Here is a 14315-nt window from a genome sequence, read left to right as displayed (position 1 = left end):
TACTTAAATTAGCTAAAATGTAATTCCACTGCATTTATGCCTCCCAAGGACTGTCTCATGCATGTCCTGTAATGGACTCGCTCCTGGTAATCTGGAATATGGAATTGCTTCTACCAGTAAAAAATACCAGCCAAACCTAATGAAAAGACATTTAGCATCCTGAACAAAAATAATTCCTCCTAAAAACCCACTAATGTCTGTGCCTGTCTCTACTACCAACACACAAGAAGAAACATGAATGACTTGTTCATCTCCTTAGGCCAATTGCTGATAGTATCTGTTATCTACACATTGATTACAGCACTCACTCTTTTTCTGGTACAAGAATGAGGAAAAAAGAAAATCAGTAACAAACTAAAAGATAACCAGCTCTCACTATTCTGATGCAGAAGCTGAACAGTATGAAGACTATTTATGGAAAGCTTACCAATTTCTGCTGTTCAAACATGATTTTCTTGTAGAACAAGTGAAATTGTTCAAAAGTAAGCTCTTCCTTGTGTGCACCTATTTCCTACAACACAAAGTAGCACACAGTGAATTTACAATTCCATAAACTGCCCTTGCACAGTGAACAAGTTACTCTTATTCCAGTTGGCATTCTCTCATGCATTCTGTTCTACTCCAATTTTATTATTTTTTAACCATTTGAATTCTTAAATTTATTAATGTTTTTAAGAATACAAACAAGAAAACAGATGTTGATTTATGACATAATGCTCCTAGCCCCCATCTTTGGCCTTGCATTTTGCACCCTCACTCCATTTCAATGAGAGAGAAGTAGAGCCTCATTTATTCGTTGTTAGCTGGGCCAGCAGAAGCAAGAATGTCTGCTTTAAGGGTGGAGAGTTGGAAAGCAGGAAAGGGTGGGGATATTCAAGGTTCCTGTAGGAATGGAATGACCTTCAAAATTATTAATATTGGCATTAGTTGGAGAGAAGAGGTTATTATTTGATCATATTGAAAAAAAAATAAGATGAAATCCACACAGAAGAAAACGAAAGATAAAATACTTTTCTATGTACTTGCTCAGTACTTGAGCTCAAAATCCAGTGTTGGCTTTAGTCACCCACACAATGAAAAGAAGGAACATTTATGTCTGTATTTTCTTATACCCTCAGATATAGGCAATTCCAAGATGACAGATTAATCAGTATAATTATTTAACTATACATGATACAAATTAAAAAAAAAAAAAAAAGGAAGTGTCCTAAAAAGAAACATCAACACTTATCAGATAGTACCAAAGACATTAAAGTAATCAGGTAATTACCACAAATTTATCCTTCAAGTACTTCATGCTGCTCACTTTGAAGTTTACTTGGGGAAGGACAGTTTTCAGCTCTCTAAGACTGATACTGGGAGAAAAAAAAGAGGAAAATAAAAGATAGCAGAATCACCACAGTTCTGTTGTGCCTAGTCAGCTACTCATATATTTTCTACCAACACAAAAATGAGACTATTGAAACATTTTGCATAGGGCTCATCTCACATACCTGTAAACTTACATAAACTTAACACCTACATGGAAGCAAGGCAGACATGGAGAAACAGGCATTTCAATTAATTTAGAATTAAAAGAACCATGCTCTATAGATATATACTTCTCTCTCAGCAATTAAGCAGATCTAGATGTAGCTCAAATGTAGGTGGTTATACATGTCAGATGAACTGCAGCCTTTGTTCCACTGAAACTGGATTACAGACATAGAAAACATCATGCAAAGGCTGTACTGAACACATGAGCATAAAGAGAAAATAAAAAGGCCCATTTTAACCTTTTAACCTTTTTCTCCAGATGTTATTCAGTCTGGCAATGATGATTTGCAGCAGCAAGACTCTTCCCTTCTGCAAGACCTGAACATGATCTCATTCTCCTCTCCCAGCCAAGTCTTCCCTTCCAGTTCCATTTACACAGACCTGCTGATTCTTTTCACAGAGTTTCAGAATGCCCAGCGACATCCCAGCAACACTTCAAAAACCAAAGTTTTCTAGATAACAGCAAGGCAGCAAGTCAAGGGAGCACAGGTACAAGACCTGTGGGTTCTATTGCTGAAGCCCACAAAATATTAAAGCAATACCAACAAGCTCCCAAGAAAAAAAGACTGAGGGACTCTGCCTTAGCCTACAGGACAATTCAGAAGCCATTAAACCTCTGCAAACAGAGTCAGAACAGTGCTGCTTGGAAGCAGCAAAAGCAATTTGCACACAGATCAAAGTAACACTTCCATTGTACATTGTCCATGCAAGCAGCTACCCCGTGAGATATTCTCATCTCCATTGTGTAAGAGGGAAAGAGGCAAAGCAAGAAGGACCTGAGCCAAAATCCATGCCCAAGCCAGATTAGAACTCAGGAAATTCCTGGCTTTCCACCTCGTCACCAGACCTCTGGAAAAAAACACTATTAGAAGTAAGAAGGAGAACTCCATTTGTACATTAAGCACCAAGCACAAGCAATTTCCTCTGGCCAGACAAGGGCAAGACAAAACAAAGAGCTAGGACTTCATTACCACTGGAAAAAAATTCAACCTGTGGAACAGGACTTGCCTGGTAGCCTAACCTTTACAATTAACCTCTCTAAAAACCACAGCTCTGAACAAAACAGACCTCAGTCCAAATTCCTTTCCTAAATTTTTCTAAAAGCATGAATAATCTAGGAAGAGAAGGAAAAACTGCCCTCTCCACAGTGCAAGTCTCCTTGGTCCCAACCAAGCTGCCTTGTAGCAATAAAACAATCCTAAAGCAACACATGAAACCTCCTCAGCAGACCCCTACTGTCAGCCACAGCTGCTCCATCTTAACATTTGCTTTTGCTTTGTTACACCCCCATTGCTGGGTTAGTTCTGAAAATGCATTAGGGGGTACAAGTCAATATCCAGTACAATGGGACTGTGGCCAGTTGAGGAAACACAGCTCTGAAATGGGGTCTCAGCTCACCCTGCACGGTGCCACAGGTTGTCTGCACGAAGGTGTGATTTCCTGCAATACCACGGCCTCAGCCACACAAACACCTCACTGCAGTTTGCTTTTGGGAAAAGGTGTACACAAGAGGAAAAGCATGAGCTTTTCTACACTGATTTGTACTTTAGAATAAAATGCATGTTCCACACAAAGAGAAGAAATCATGGTGAAATTATAACACTGAAGAGAGGAAAAGTTAGCATTCTTCTCAGTGTCACATGATTTCTGGCAACTCTAAGGAGAGGTGTGCAGCTGAATTAATTTTTTTTTAAAAGTCTCCTTTGTGTGTAAGAGCTACAAAGCCACATCACACATGGACCTGAAAGAAACTACTGAAACCCAAACACATGAAGCCACACATCAGACTGGGAGCTAGAACCCCTGGGACCTCTTTCAGATGTGAAGCACCAGGTCAGAGGTGATTCTTTGGCTTTGATCTGCTCAAATACAAGGCAGAGACAAGCCCATGGCCAGGCAGTTGCCAGCCGAGCTCAGTCTCTACAATAACACCTTGCTCATTCTGGAAAAGAAATTCTGGGCTAAAATTTAAAATGCTTAGCTGTCATCATTTGTTTTCTTGTTATACCATGTACATAAACCTGAGGGAATGCTATGAACACATGGTATTTAGCAAAAGGCAAAACTCAAGATGCTAAAGCAAGAGCAAATGCCATTTTCAGGGATCTCATACTCCACATTTTGGACAATGAATTATTTATTTCTTTTCATTCCATGTTAGAATCTGCAGCAAGAAATCACTAAAAACATCTGAAAAAGGACAGAGCTTCTTACCTATTTTTTCTAGTTTGTTCAACAGAATAGATCTGCTTTCTCAGCCAGCTTGTAAAAGAGGAAGAAAAAAATCTAAGAATTATAAAGAATATACAGCCAATGAAATTTCAAAATCTATAGACAAAACTCAATAGAAATACTTAAAGGTCTTACGATTCATCTCTTTTAGCAAAGCAAAAACATTACCAGTGCAGCATTCAAGGATCCAGCCAATTTTTTTTAACCACATTTGTAAACACGTACTTTGCTACATTTTAAAGTCACGTAAACAACACAGGAAGGGGAAGGGTGGGCAGGACAGAAAAGAATGAGTAACCAGAAGCTGTAAAAAAGTAAGAGGATAAAAGAGCCAAAACTTCAGCTAATCTAAACTGGATTAACTCCATAAAGTCAATGATTTCTGCCAGATTTATCTTCGAGCTGTTGGCTCAAATATCTGTCAGATGCTTAAAAATTAAAACCTAGAGGGAAGGGAGAGGGATTTCGAGAATTTAAAAAAAAAAAATCTCATTACAGTGCATGTCAGCATTAGATGCACAGTAAAATACTTTTAGTTGCACAATAGTAAATAAATACATTCAGTTTTGATCTAAAAGATGAATGCACTGCTAAGCTGATCTTGAGCCTCAACAGGAATTATTCTTGCTTGACAACACCAGTGTCAACAACTTGGTCAGGGAGCAGAGTATCTTCACTAACAGCAGTGGTCACAAACAAAAATGCCAGCAGTGATGGAAAGCAATGGGGTATGGAGACATTACTGAAACCTTGGCCACAGAACTGGCAATCTGAGCCTGGGTAGTTTCACACACAATATCCTCTAAAGGACAGAGGTGCAGTTTCACCTTCCTATGACTGACTTTTGAATTTCCCAAGAAGCCAACACACAAACACCTGCTGCTCTTGTGACCTCATGTAGAGACTTTGTTTTGGGTGCAGAGAACAAGGTGAATTGCAAGTTCACATTAGTGTATGAAGCAGAGTGTGACTCCAGAGCACCTACGTAGCAAAATAGACATTGAGAATTTCCATAAGAGGTTTCAGTGTCATACACTAACAGAAAAGTGTTCTTGTTTAGAACCACCTTAAAAATTTCATTCAGATTTTCCTCTTTCAATTCCCATTCTCACAAAGTGAAAATATGTCCACATACCTCTCTGTGATTGCAGGTGTGGGAGCACTCATGACCTCTTGATACAAGATATTTAAGCCACACAACCATTTATCAGTATCATCTTTAGAGTCAGCTGAAAAAAAATAATATGCTATGGTAAATATCAAAACAAAATCAACACAAAACCAAGATATAGCTTGTCTAGATAAAACCTAGTACACAAAGCTGCTGACTAACCGTCTTTGATAAATCTTATTGCATAGCTTCATGTTGCTACTAATAAAGCTAATAAAAACAGCATAAATTTGGGGGTAGGTAAGCTCTGACAAAAAATACCTGCTTCTAGAAGACTTTTATCAGAGTAGGAGAGTTTCAGTATTTCAGCAAAAGCACTATAAAACTACTGCTGAGCTCCTTTGGTAGCACAATCAAAATCAATTTTCTTATCTTCTGTCTCCAAAGCAGCAAAAGCCCAGGACCCAGATCAGAGCAATTTGAAGGACACAGGGAAAAAGAACTCAGTACTGCTATAGCATAAAGCTGGTTCATTATATTCCCAGCAACCTACAATAAAATTGTAATATACTGGCTTTTGACATAATCACCTACTATTTTATCTTAACTATGCCTCTCAACACAGATTGTTCCAGACTAAATTTCTGCAAGATAAACAGTAAGGGAGCCATGTACAAAAATGGTGTAGCATATACAAAACATTTTAATACAAGTCAAAAAAAGGTATCAAATTCTTTATGTGGCCTAGCTAGAAGCCAGGTACATCTTCCTCCCTGCTATTTAAATTAGTATATCGCTGCTTTGTTTTGTTTAAAATTTAGTTTGCCTTTCCATTTCCCAAACCAGAAGAGTCCTCATCACTTATCATTATTATATTTAGTAATTCTTCAACCAAACAGAAGCAAGATGAGGAACTGCTTGCTGGGCAGCTCAGCTTTCCCTAGGAAATACCAGCTAAACTGCAATAACCTTGCATGAGATGTGATCTTTACAGCCCTCAGCTGGGCAAGGTCCATTTGATTTAGCAGGCTGGCTCTGAAATGGCATGAAGGCATTCTTCAATTAAACCAGCTCCGAAAAATTATTTTCACTCAGGAGCTGAAATCTTTTATCAGCCTTCAAAGCAAACAAGTTTCTAAAAAGGTGAAGATTACATTTTATTTAAACATACTTTGAAACAATACTTTATCCCCCAAGGATGAAGCTGGAGCTCAGCCTCAACTCCCCATTGAAATGTTTTTCAGTTAGTTACCATTTCAGACAGAACACCCACTACCACTGCCAAATCACTTCTTCTCCCAAGACAATTCCACCCCTAATGGTAGCTACCATTCCCTACAAGGAACAATTCTTTTATATTGTTTTAAGAAACCATTACAAATCCCTTCCACAAGGAAAAGGATTTCCCCTTAACTGAAAGTTATATCATGTTGTTCTGCAGTTCAGCATTACAGCAACAGCTCATGGTACCAAGTGTTTTCAAAGTATTGGCAGTGGCCTGTTTTGAGAACTGCCATGGGGGAGGGACTGGAGGGGCTGTCAGAGGAAATCAAGATGAAGTCCCTGGCACAGTGGCACGTAAGCACAGCCATTTACTCAAAATTTTCCACAGACTTCAGTCAACAATGGTAAAACTTATTTAAAAACCTCTAAGAAAGGATTAGTCTTTCATTTCAAAAGCATATGACTGCAAAAAACTGGTATTCTAATACTGCAATCTATAAGAAATTCATCCCATAAATAATAAAAAGTAAAAGTTGTCAGTATTTAAACACTTACAAAGCATTCCCCTTTTCCCACGTTAAGATTTTGCAATTAAGTTAAAGATTTAAATGGGTAAGCATGTTCCTGCTCAGGACAGAGAAAACTACTACTCCAAATAAATTGTCTGTATGGTTCTAAACCAACAACCCATTACAAACTTTTTAGAAAAGAAATCTCCTTGTAAATTCCACCAGTTAGAAATTGTATTCAGCCTATACTGTAAAAACTTATATCTCTTTTAATTTCAAAATCTTTGGGTTTGTGACCTAGATAATCTTGCCTGTAATAAAAATTGTTCCGACCCTTTCTATAGGTACAAATTCCCTTTGTTTCACATAGATCTCTTCTTTTTAAATTAATCACTTTCCAATTTTATTTATGGTCCCCTAGTACTTATTTAGAAGAGGTTTAGTATTATCAGATGACATGCACACAAATAACCCAAACTAAAACTTCATTTTTCAAAATTAGTCTGCAATTGCTTATAGTCAACAGGAAAATTTCTGTGATACAGCTGCAGTGCAACTTTTTATGGCTATTACATCCAAATTCACTTTGGCCAGACTAGAAGTGTTAGGACAATATTCTGGATACACTGAGTAGCTGTCTTTAAAGAGGCAATGTTATCTCTGCCTTCAGTGCTGAAAACCTTACTGGAGTTATTTAACCAGCAAAAGTCTATCGTGCTAGAAAAATCAGAAATGATACTTGCACAACACACCACTTGAAAGTGAAACATTCTAAATGCAGCAGGTCACAGTCAAGAAGGGTTGAGTAAAAGGTCTGGCTCCAGATTTTAAGCATCTGGTGCACTTCTAAACTGCAGAAGTTAAAACCATAGTATTCTGTGCATTCCTGTTCCATCAATGTGTTTGACTTGTTCAATCAGTAACCTTAAAGAAGAAAGAAAGAAGATAAAAGTACCTGCTAAACTTAAGGTGTTGAGGACAAACTGGGTACCATAAAAAACAGTAAAGCAGTGTTCTTCTCTGTGCCTTGCTTTGCAACGTTCAAAGTCCTTTGAATTCTTTCCTGGGCGAATTTCTTTTATTTCCATCAGATCCACTGAAAGGAAACAACATTCAGTCAGTACAGCTGGAGAGACTGAAATGGTAAGTTGGATAACTCAAAGTATGCACACACATATGAAATAGCTACATATATATATATATATATGCAGATCTGTATTGGAAAAGAAATGCAAATTGTGCCAGCTTTCAATCCATAAATCCACAAATAAATAGTGACAGACAATAGTAGAAAAGTAGAAGAAGAAAAATAATCTGTCATATTTTTATTCTTTCATTATCACTGATTTTCCATGGACAAGGTGCATACACATGGCCCTTTCACAAATGTCATTAACTCTAATCAAGTAATGGCATTAACTCTAATCAAGTAATTTTCCAATTGCCATGACAACTGTTCAGAAACAAAAAACAAAAGATACAATTCTAGTTTACCCACCTAAGCCATCCACATATATCTTACATAGCCATCTAACCTTGTCAGCTAGTACAGTCACTGGTACTTTCAAAAAAATATCTGAAGCAGGAATATAAACAGAAAATCAAGCTTAATAATTAAAATGTTGGTGAGTTTTGTGATGGCCAGCTCCAGAGAGATGTGTGTTATTTAACATAGCCTCATAGTTGTATCATTTGACCTTGCAGCTCTCCAGAGAACACAGGTATGCACTGGAGCACAGCAGAATGGGAACCCTGCACAAGCACACACTCTCCCTTTTTTCAAACCCAGGCTACAAGGCCTGCAGAACAGGAGGGAGACAGCACTGAAATAGAAATATGTGTGTTCTCAAGATAAGATACTTATTAGAAAATTGAGGAAGTGGTTTTGCTCTGCCTGTTGACCAGAGAAATAAACAGCTCTTCCCACTTCTGGACAGTCTTGACTTACGAGCTATATGACGAAGAGTGAAGAAAAAAATTTCATGGCTGCTTTTGAAATGTGTTTATCAGACCTAGCAAGATCCAAGGAAAACAGCTGAGAGTTTCTGCCCATGCATTTAAGAATGCCACAATATAAACCCCTTCTTTTAAATGAGCACCTCATCAGTAACAGAAGACCTTTAACAACATAATGAAACAGCAGCTCTGCTGCCAGACATGGGTGAGCTGAGCAAAGCTTCCACCTGTGTAATGCTGCATTTCTATGATGCCAGCATGGACAGACAAGCAAGGAAGTTCATCAGCAAAATCTTGATCATGGAGGAACTTCTTATTCTCTGCCAAGTATCCCAGGTCAAATTTCTACTAGACACTCCTTTCTCACAGTCATTAAACAACTTACACTGTGAAAATGAGACCTCAAAGGTTAACCCAAACTAATCATAGGATACAAGCATCTTTCTTAAATGCATTTTTCCAAGCATCATTATTCTCAAGGTAGAAGTTTTAATGTCTCAGCGTCCCTCTCAAACTACGAAAACATCTCCTAAGATCTGCATATCTGATTGGTGAAGACTCCTAAATTTGGATGTTTCAAAAATAAATTCACATTGTGCCTATAAATTAAAAAGAACCAAAAGCTCCTAATGATGACTCTGATACTCTTACCATTCAAAGTCTCACTTGGATCCCTAAAGATGTATCCAAATTACCATCCTAAATGTCACCATCTAAAAAAGTTGATCTTGTGCCACAAATTTACATTAATATTGACAGAGAAGAATCAGAATGCAGAGATAGAAAGTACCCAGATGGAGAGGGGAGGAGGTTGCATGGCTGCAGTAAATGGCATGGGACTGCACACCATGCTGCCTCATTCCAGTCACTGGCAAGTGCAACCCCAGTCACCTCATCTGCTTTCCCTTCACCCAACAAATCCCTGCTGAAAAACACTGTTTTAACTTCAAAGTGAATCATACCTTTCTTCTCAGACTCCTTTAAATCCACACACATGAACAACACAACAAAAGGCCCTCTAAAAGTACAAACTAGAAACAGTGATAAAAGAGATTTCACAAGCTGCATTGCTGTTGTCATTTCCAGGGGCTCTTACCTCACACGCTGACCTTGAAATAAACACACAAACTTACCCAATGTCTCCCCTCAGTTACACACACTCACTACAGTCCTTCTCCTTGCACTACAGCCTTTCAACCCCCAGCATCCCCTTCTCCTGCACAAACCTATGTGTATGTACATACTGGCACAAGGATTTTTGTATGCACAGACATATTGTTGCTCCTCCAACTGGTTTTTCAGAAAGGGCTTCACTATAGCCTGATTGCTAAACATTCAGTAAATAGAGAAATGGTTCAGCAAGAGAACAAAATTGGGTGAAAGAAACGAGAAAGAAATATTTATATTAAAAAACTTAAATTCAAAATTTAACATCTCTATTATTTTCAGGGAACATATTCTGCATATCCTACAGAATTTGGGCAAGATATCATTATGTTTCCTTATAAAATAAATTAAACAGGTACAAAACACAAGTCTTATTAAACATTCTTTAAATTTTTACAGAAATAAAGATGTAATACACATTATAGTTGCAGAAAACGAACAGAAACTACCTGTATGTATTTTAATGACATTTCATAGTTTTGGTTAGGATGTGTTAGTCTACACTATTGAAAGAAAAGCCAATGTAGAGAATCAAAGGAAGAAAAGAGAAATATGAACACCAAGCATTAATTCTGGTCTTGCACTAAACCCTGCATTCTCCACAGATAATCTGGAGTCCCCTGGCACCCTCCACGTGATGCCCAGTAACTGCAAATGGCTGATTCCAACTATACTGAGAAAGGAGCAGGCCAGGAAAGCTGCAACACGTTTCAGACTCAGATTAGTAAATCAACTGTACCAACGTAGCTGTTACGCAGTTACTGTGAACATTTTTACCAGCACAATCTGTCACTGAACAATTAAAATGGAATTTCATACCTATGCCAGAACTGCAGGCACAGCACTTCAGACACACTATCTTTGCACTGCCCTGAAGTACTGGAGCTTTCCTCCTTCTCAATCCAACATGCAAATTGCAGAGCCATATCCTGCCCTGGCTTCACAGACATATTCCTGGGGTCTGATACATGCAAAAAAAGCACAGACCTGGACAGATGCACCTTGCCATGTCAAATCAAATCCAATACACTTGCAGGTTCAATTTCCACAAGAAAGGTGAAGAAAGATTAAAACATTTCCTAAGGAAACGTGAATCAAAGTATGCCCTGTAATTGACTCACATCCAGCAAGACAAGGAGAGCACTCCCCCAGCACAGCCAGTCCCCAGCCAAACAGTTTATAAAAGTCTAGTGCCACTCTAAAACCCAAAATTAGTTTACAGTTCATCTATTCCTTTATGTGACTATTTCCCCAGGTTGAAAGGATCTCCTTAGCAGCCTCATCAGTCACGGATTGATTCTGACAACTCCCTCAAGTGGTTCTTTAAGACCAGACTCCAAGGCACCTTCAATTACCACGCTGTCCCAGGCTCTGATCTGGATATACGTTTCGAGGCAGTTCAGAGTCTGAAGCTGCCGAACTTCAGCTCCTGCTGCTGTGTTGTTTGGCAAATCAGTGAATTCAATGGATCCTCACACTATTACATAGATACTTTCCTAATACTGCACAGATTAATTGTAAGTGCCTTCCAGGGCACCTGACAGAGCTCTTTACTGCCATGAACTTAACAATAAACTTTTGATCCTCAACACCTCCACTGATCTCCATTTAAATAACCCAGCAGCAGCGATCATGTTCAGTCACACACTTGCAGGTACAAATTCCTGTTACATTTCCTTCAGCCACACTTGGAGGTAGATGGTAAAACAGAACCTGCATTTCACTACAGCAGGTGCTGTGCAAGCTGAAGGGAAGATATGATACAAGATAACCAAAGGTAGAAAACTATGTCAAGAGAACTCTGAAAAAAGCACTACATTGTTATACACAATACTGTGCTGCACTGATATTTGAAGAGAGAAGTTCTGCCTCTATCTCCCACCTCTGGGTGGGAACACAACAATCCAGCACCTGAACACACAGGTGGGTAAGGGAGCAGACCCTGCTGAAAACCAGCCAGTGCCACCAGCAGAGCACCTTCTGTGAGCTGAAGTGCCCATCTAAGTTCACTGGAGGAAGGCGAGTTTGCAAGAACACCTTTGGTCAAGTCAGGTCATGTTAGGCTGCAGCATCAGGCTCATTGCATTTAAATGCATGGGTCAAAAAACCTTAGAGGCTGTCAACCCAACCACGAGGTACCCTTGATAGAAAAGTCTACATTAACAGTGTAAAAGTTTACCTGAGTCTGCCCTTATGGACTAGAGTTCTGTAAGGTAACACTCCTGATTCAAAACCCAGAGTCCCCAGAATCTTTCAGCGTCTGTGGCCACAAATGGTGCTCAGCTCAAAACTCAGTCATGTACTTAATGAAGGAAAAGGAAAAGCCTACAGAGAGTTTCAGAGGAGGCTTACAGTCAGAAATCATGCTGTGAGCATTATTTCAGGAAGTCTCAAGAAGGCTTAAGGGAAACTACTGGCAATGTTTTGAAGAAGATGATGGACTCTGATCACCCAAGCTGTGTGCACCAAGACATGGGTTAGCCATTCTCTCTATGAACAAAATTGCATTTTCATGTGTATATATGTTTAGCAACATTCCGCACTCAGAACCAGATATTTTTTCCCAAATATTTCCATCACAAAATATTCCAAAGTAGATTCCATTTTAGAAAGGCAGAAACTGCCAACTGCAACAGAGGCTGTGTGCAAATGAGTGCCCAGTGAATGAAGAAAGCCTTTAGTATCCTTTTGCAAATGTACTTCATGGTGGTTAGAGAGGACAATGCCTCTGCTCTCACTTCTGCAGAATTAAATATTAACTACCCAAGGTGTGTTTTAACTGCTTCTTTTTTTCAGAGTAGCAATGAAACAAATCGTATGTGACTCTAGAGGGAACAAGGTGAGACTTCTCTCGGAGGACAAAGTCACAAGAAAGCAGAAATATCCTGCAGCATGGCAGTCCAGATGTGGCAGGGAAAGTAATTCAGCCCATATAAACAGAGATGTCTACTGAGACATTCAGAGGCACAAGGAAGTCATTACAGATAAGCCACAAAACTTGTGAAAACACAGTTACAAGGATGAAACCCGAGAGACAGTGTGGTGCACCTTGAGAAAGCACCCGTGAGTACCTTTCCAAGGGGTCCTCTGGGGTTTAGCTGAGTGATTGACATAAGGTTTAGAGAAGTGCACCTTTTAAACCCACAGGGCTTTACATAATCAGGTCACACAGAGCTGGCATATACAGTAACAACAAATTACTACTAAATCAATAACTCCTCACTGGATTGCTCAGTACAGCACCATGTTACAGTGCTTCTCAGTTTGAGCTCTGAATTCACGGGCTGTACACCTGGCTACTACTTTCATATTAAAAATTAAAGGGCACCTCCACAAAATGGCAAAAAAATAGGGTAAAATTTACTTATGTTCTCATAAAAGTTTACACTCTGCTCCATGAAACAATACAAAACAAAAATGTTGGCATATAAACCTGACTTTGGGAAAAGGATGGAGTACCTACATCTCACACTCACTTTGATCAACCAGTTTAGGGGTGCTGAGGTCTGTGCAGTTCATTCCATCCCCGTTTTGCTGGCTGGCCATGACAGGAAGTCTGGTCGTTGTAAGTTAGCATCAGACATTGCAGAACTGAGCTGCTAAAGGGAAGACATTATTTGAAAGGAGCTAGAGGCTACACATGTTCATTTTTTCATTTGACCACAGAAACCAAGCTTCATGTACTCAGCTGAAGACTTACACAAAGATCCCCTGGCTAACAACTGAAATACAGCCATTTCAAAACACACCAAAAAAGGTGAATTTTAGTGTTCCTTTGTGAAGCTACTCCATAAACAGCAAGAAGTGGATTCACTTTGTAATGACATATTGTTCTTTAACAGAAATCGAATGACAAAATAGAGACTCAGGGTTTTCGATCTGCGTTAAGTTTATTTACTACTTTAAGTCTGAAACAGTTTATTTATTACTTTGTCTGAAATTTTAGATAAAAATTCTGCTAGCAATAAGGAAAACAAAGGTCCCTACTAGAAGTTAGCAAGATCAAGTCCAGTATTCAAGCCAAATTAAGCATCATTTCACACTCCTCACCATAATATATAGATGTTCATCACTTCTCCCAGAGAGGTAGAAATCTGTAAATGTTTATACCATCTTCTCCAATGGGAAAAAAAAAAAAGTTTTCCACCACAGAACAAATTTATAATGATATTAATAATTCTACTATATAAATGACTCACCTGTTTAGCACATAGAAAAAAACTCAGTGCTTAAGAACATGAGCCACATGCATGAACACACTCTTAGGTGTCAGCTTTTGAAGCTCCCCAATGGATCTGACAGCCAAAAGGATGCACAGCACAAAAATTTGCTCTATTTGGCGGTCATTTTAGCAAAGATTTTTAAAGCAACATTATCAAAATTTAATTTCAAGGCAAAGACGCTGCTGGATAAAATTCACAAAATAAAACAAATATAGAAAACCCTAACCCTTGTTAGGTAGAACAGCACTGCCTGTGGCAACACACAGAAGGTTGCCATTAAATTAAACTCCAGATCCCTGCTTTTCCCCTCACCCTGTCAGCTGAATGTGGCCTGACCTGGTATCTACATGACTCTAC

General features: G+C 38.8%; 1 protein-coding gene across 1 annotated transcript in view; it reads right to left on the bottom strand.

The window, feature by feature from the left end:
- The window catches only part of PLCG2 (phospholipase C gamma 2), a 55499-nt gene that overhangs the window by 31747 nt on the left and 9437 nt on the right, over positions 1 to 14315 (bottom strand). Inside the window, exons 3-7 of the mRNA XM_021541225.2 lie at positions 7568 to 7708; positions 4904 to 4997; positions 3751 to 3798; positions 1271 to 1355; positions 428 to 511 (exon numbers count right to left, since the gene is read on the bottom strand). Coding sequence (XP_021396900.2) covers positions 428 to 511; positions 1271 to 1355; positions 3751 to 3798; positions 4904 to 4997; positions 7568 to 7708 — 452 coding nt within the window. The remainder of the gene's footprint in view (positions 1 to 427; positions 512 to 1270; positions 1356 to 3750; positions 3799 to 4903; positions 4998 to 7567; positions 7709 to 14315) is intronic.

The sequence above is a fragment of the Lonchura striata genome, chromosome 13 (genome assembly GCF_046129695.1).
Source record: "Lonchura striata isolate bLonStr1 chromosome 13, bLonStr1.mat, whole genome shotgun sequence".
NCBI classification, from domain to species: domain Eukaryota; kingdom Metazoa; phylum Chordata; class Aves; order Passeriformes; family Estrildidae; genus Lonchura; species Lonchura striata.
This window is presented reverse-complemented; position numbering and strand designations above follow the sequence as displayed.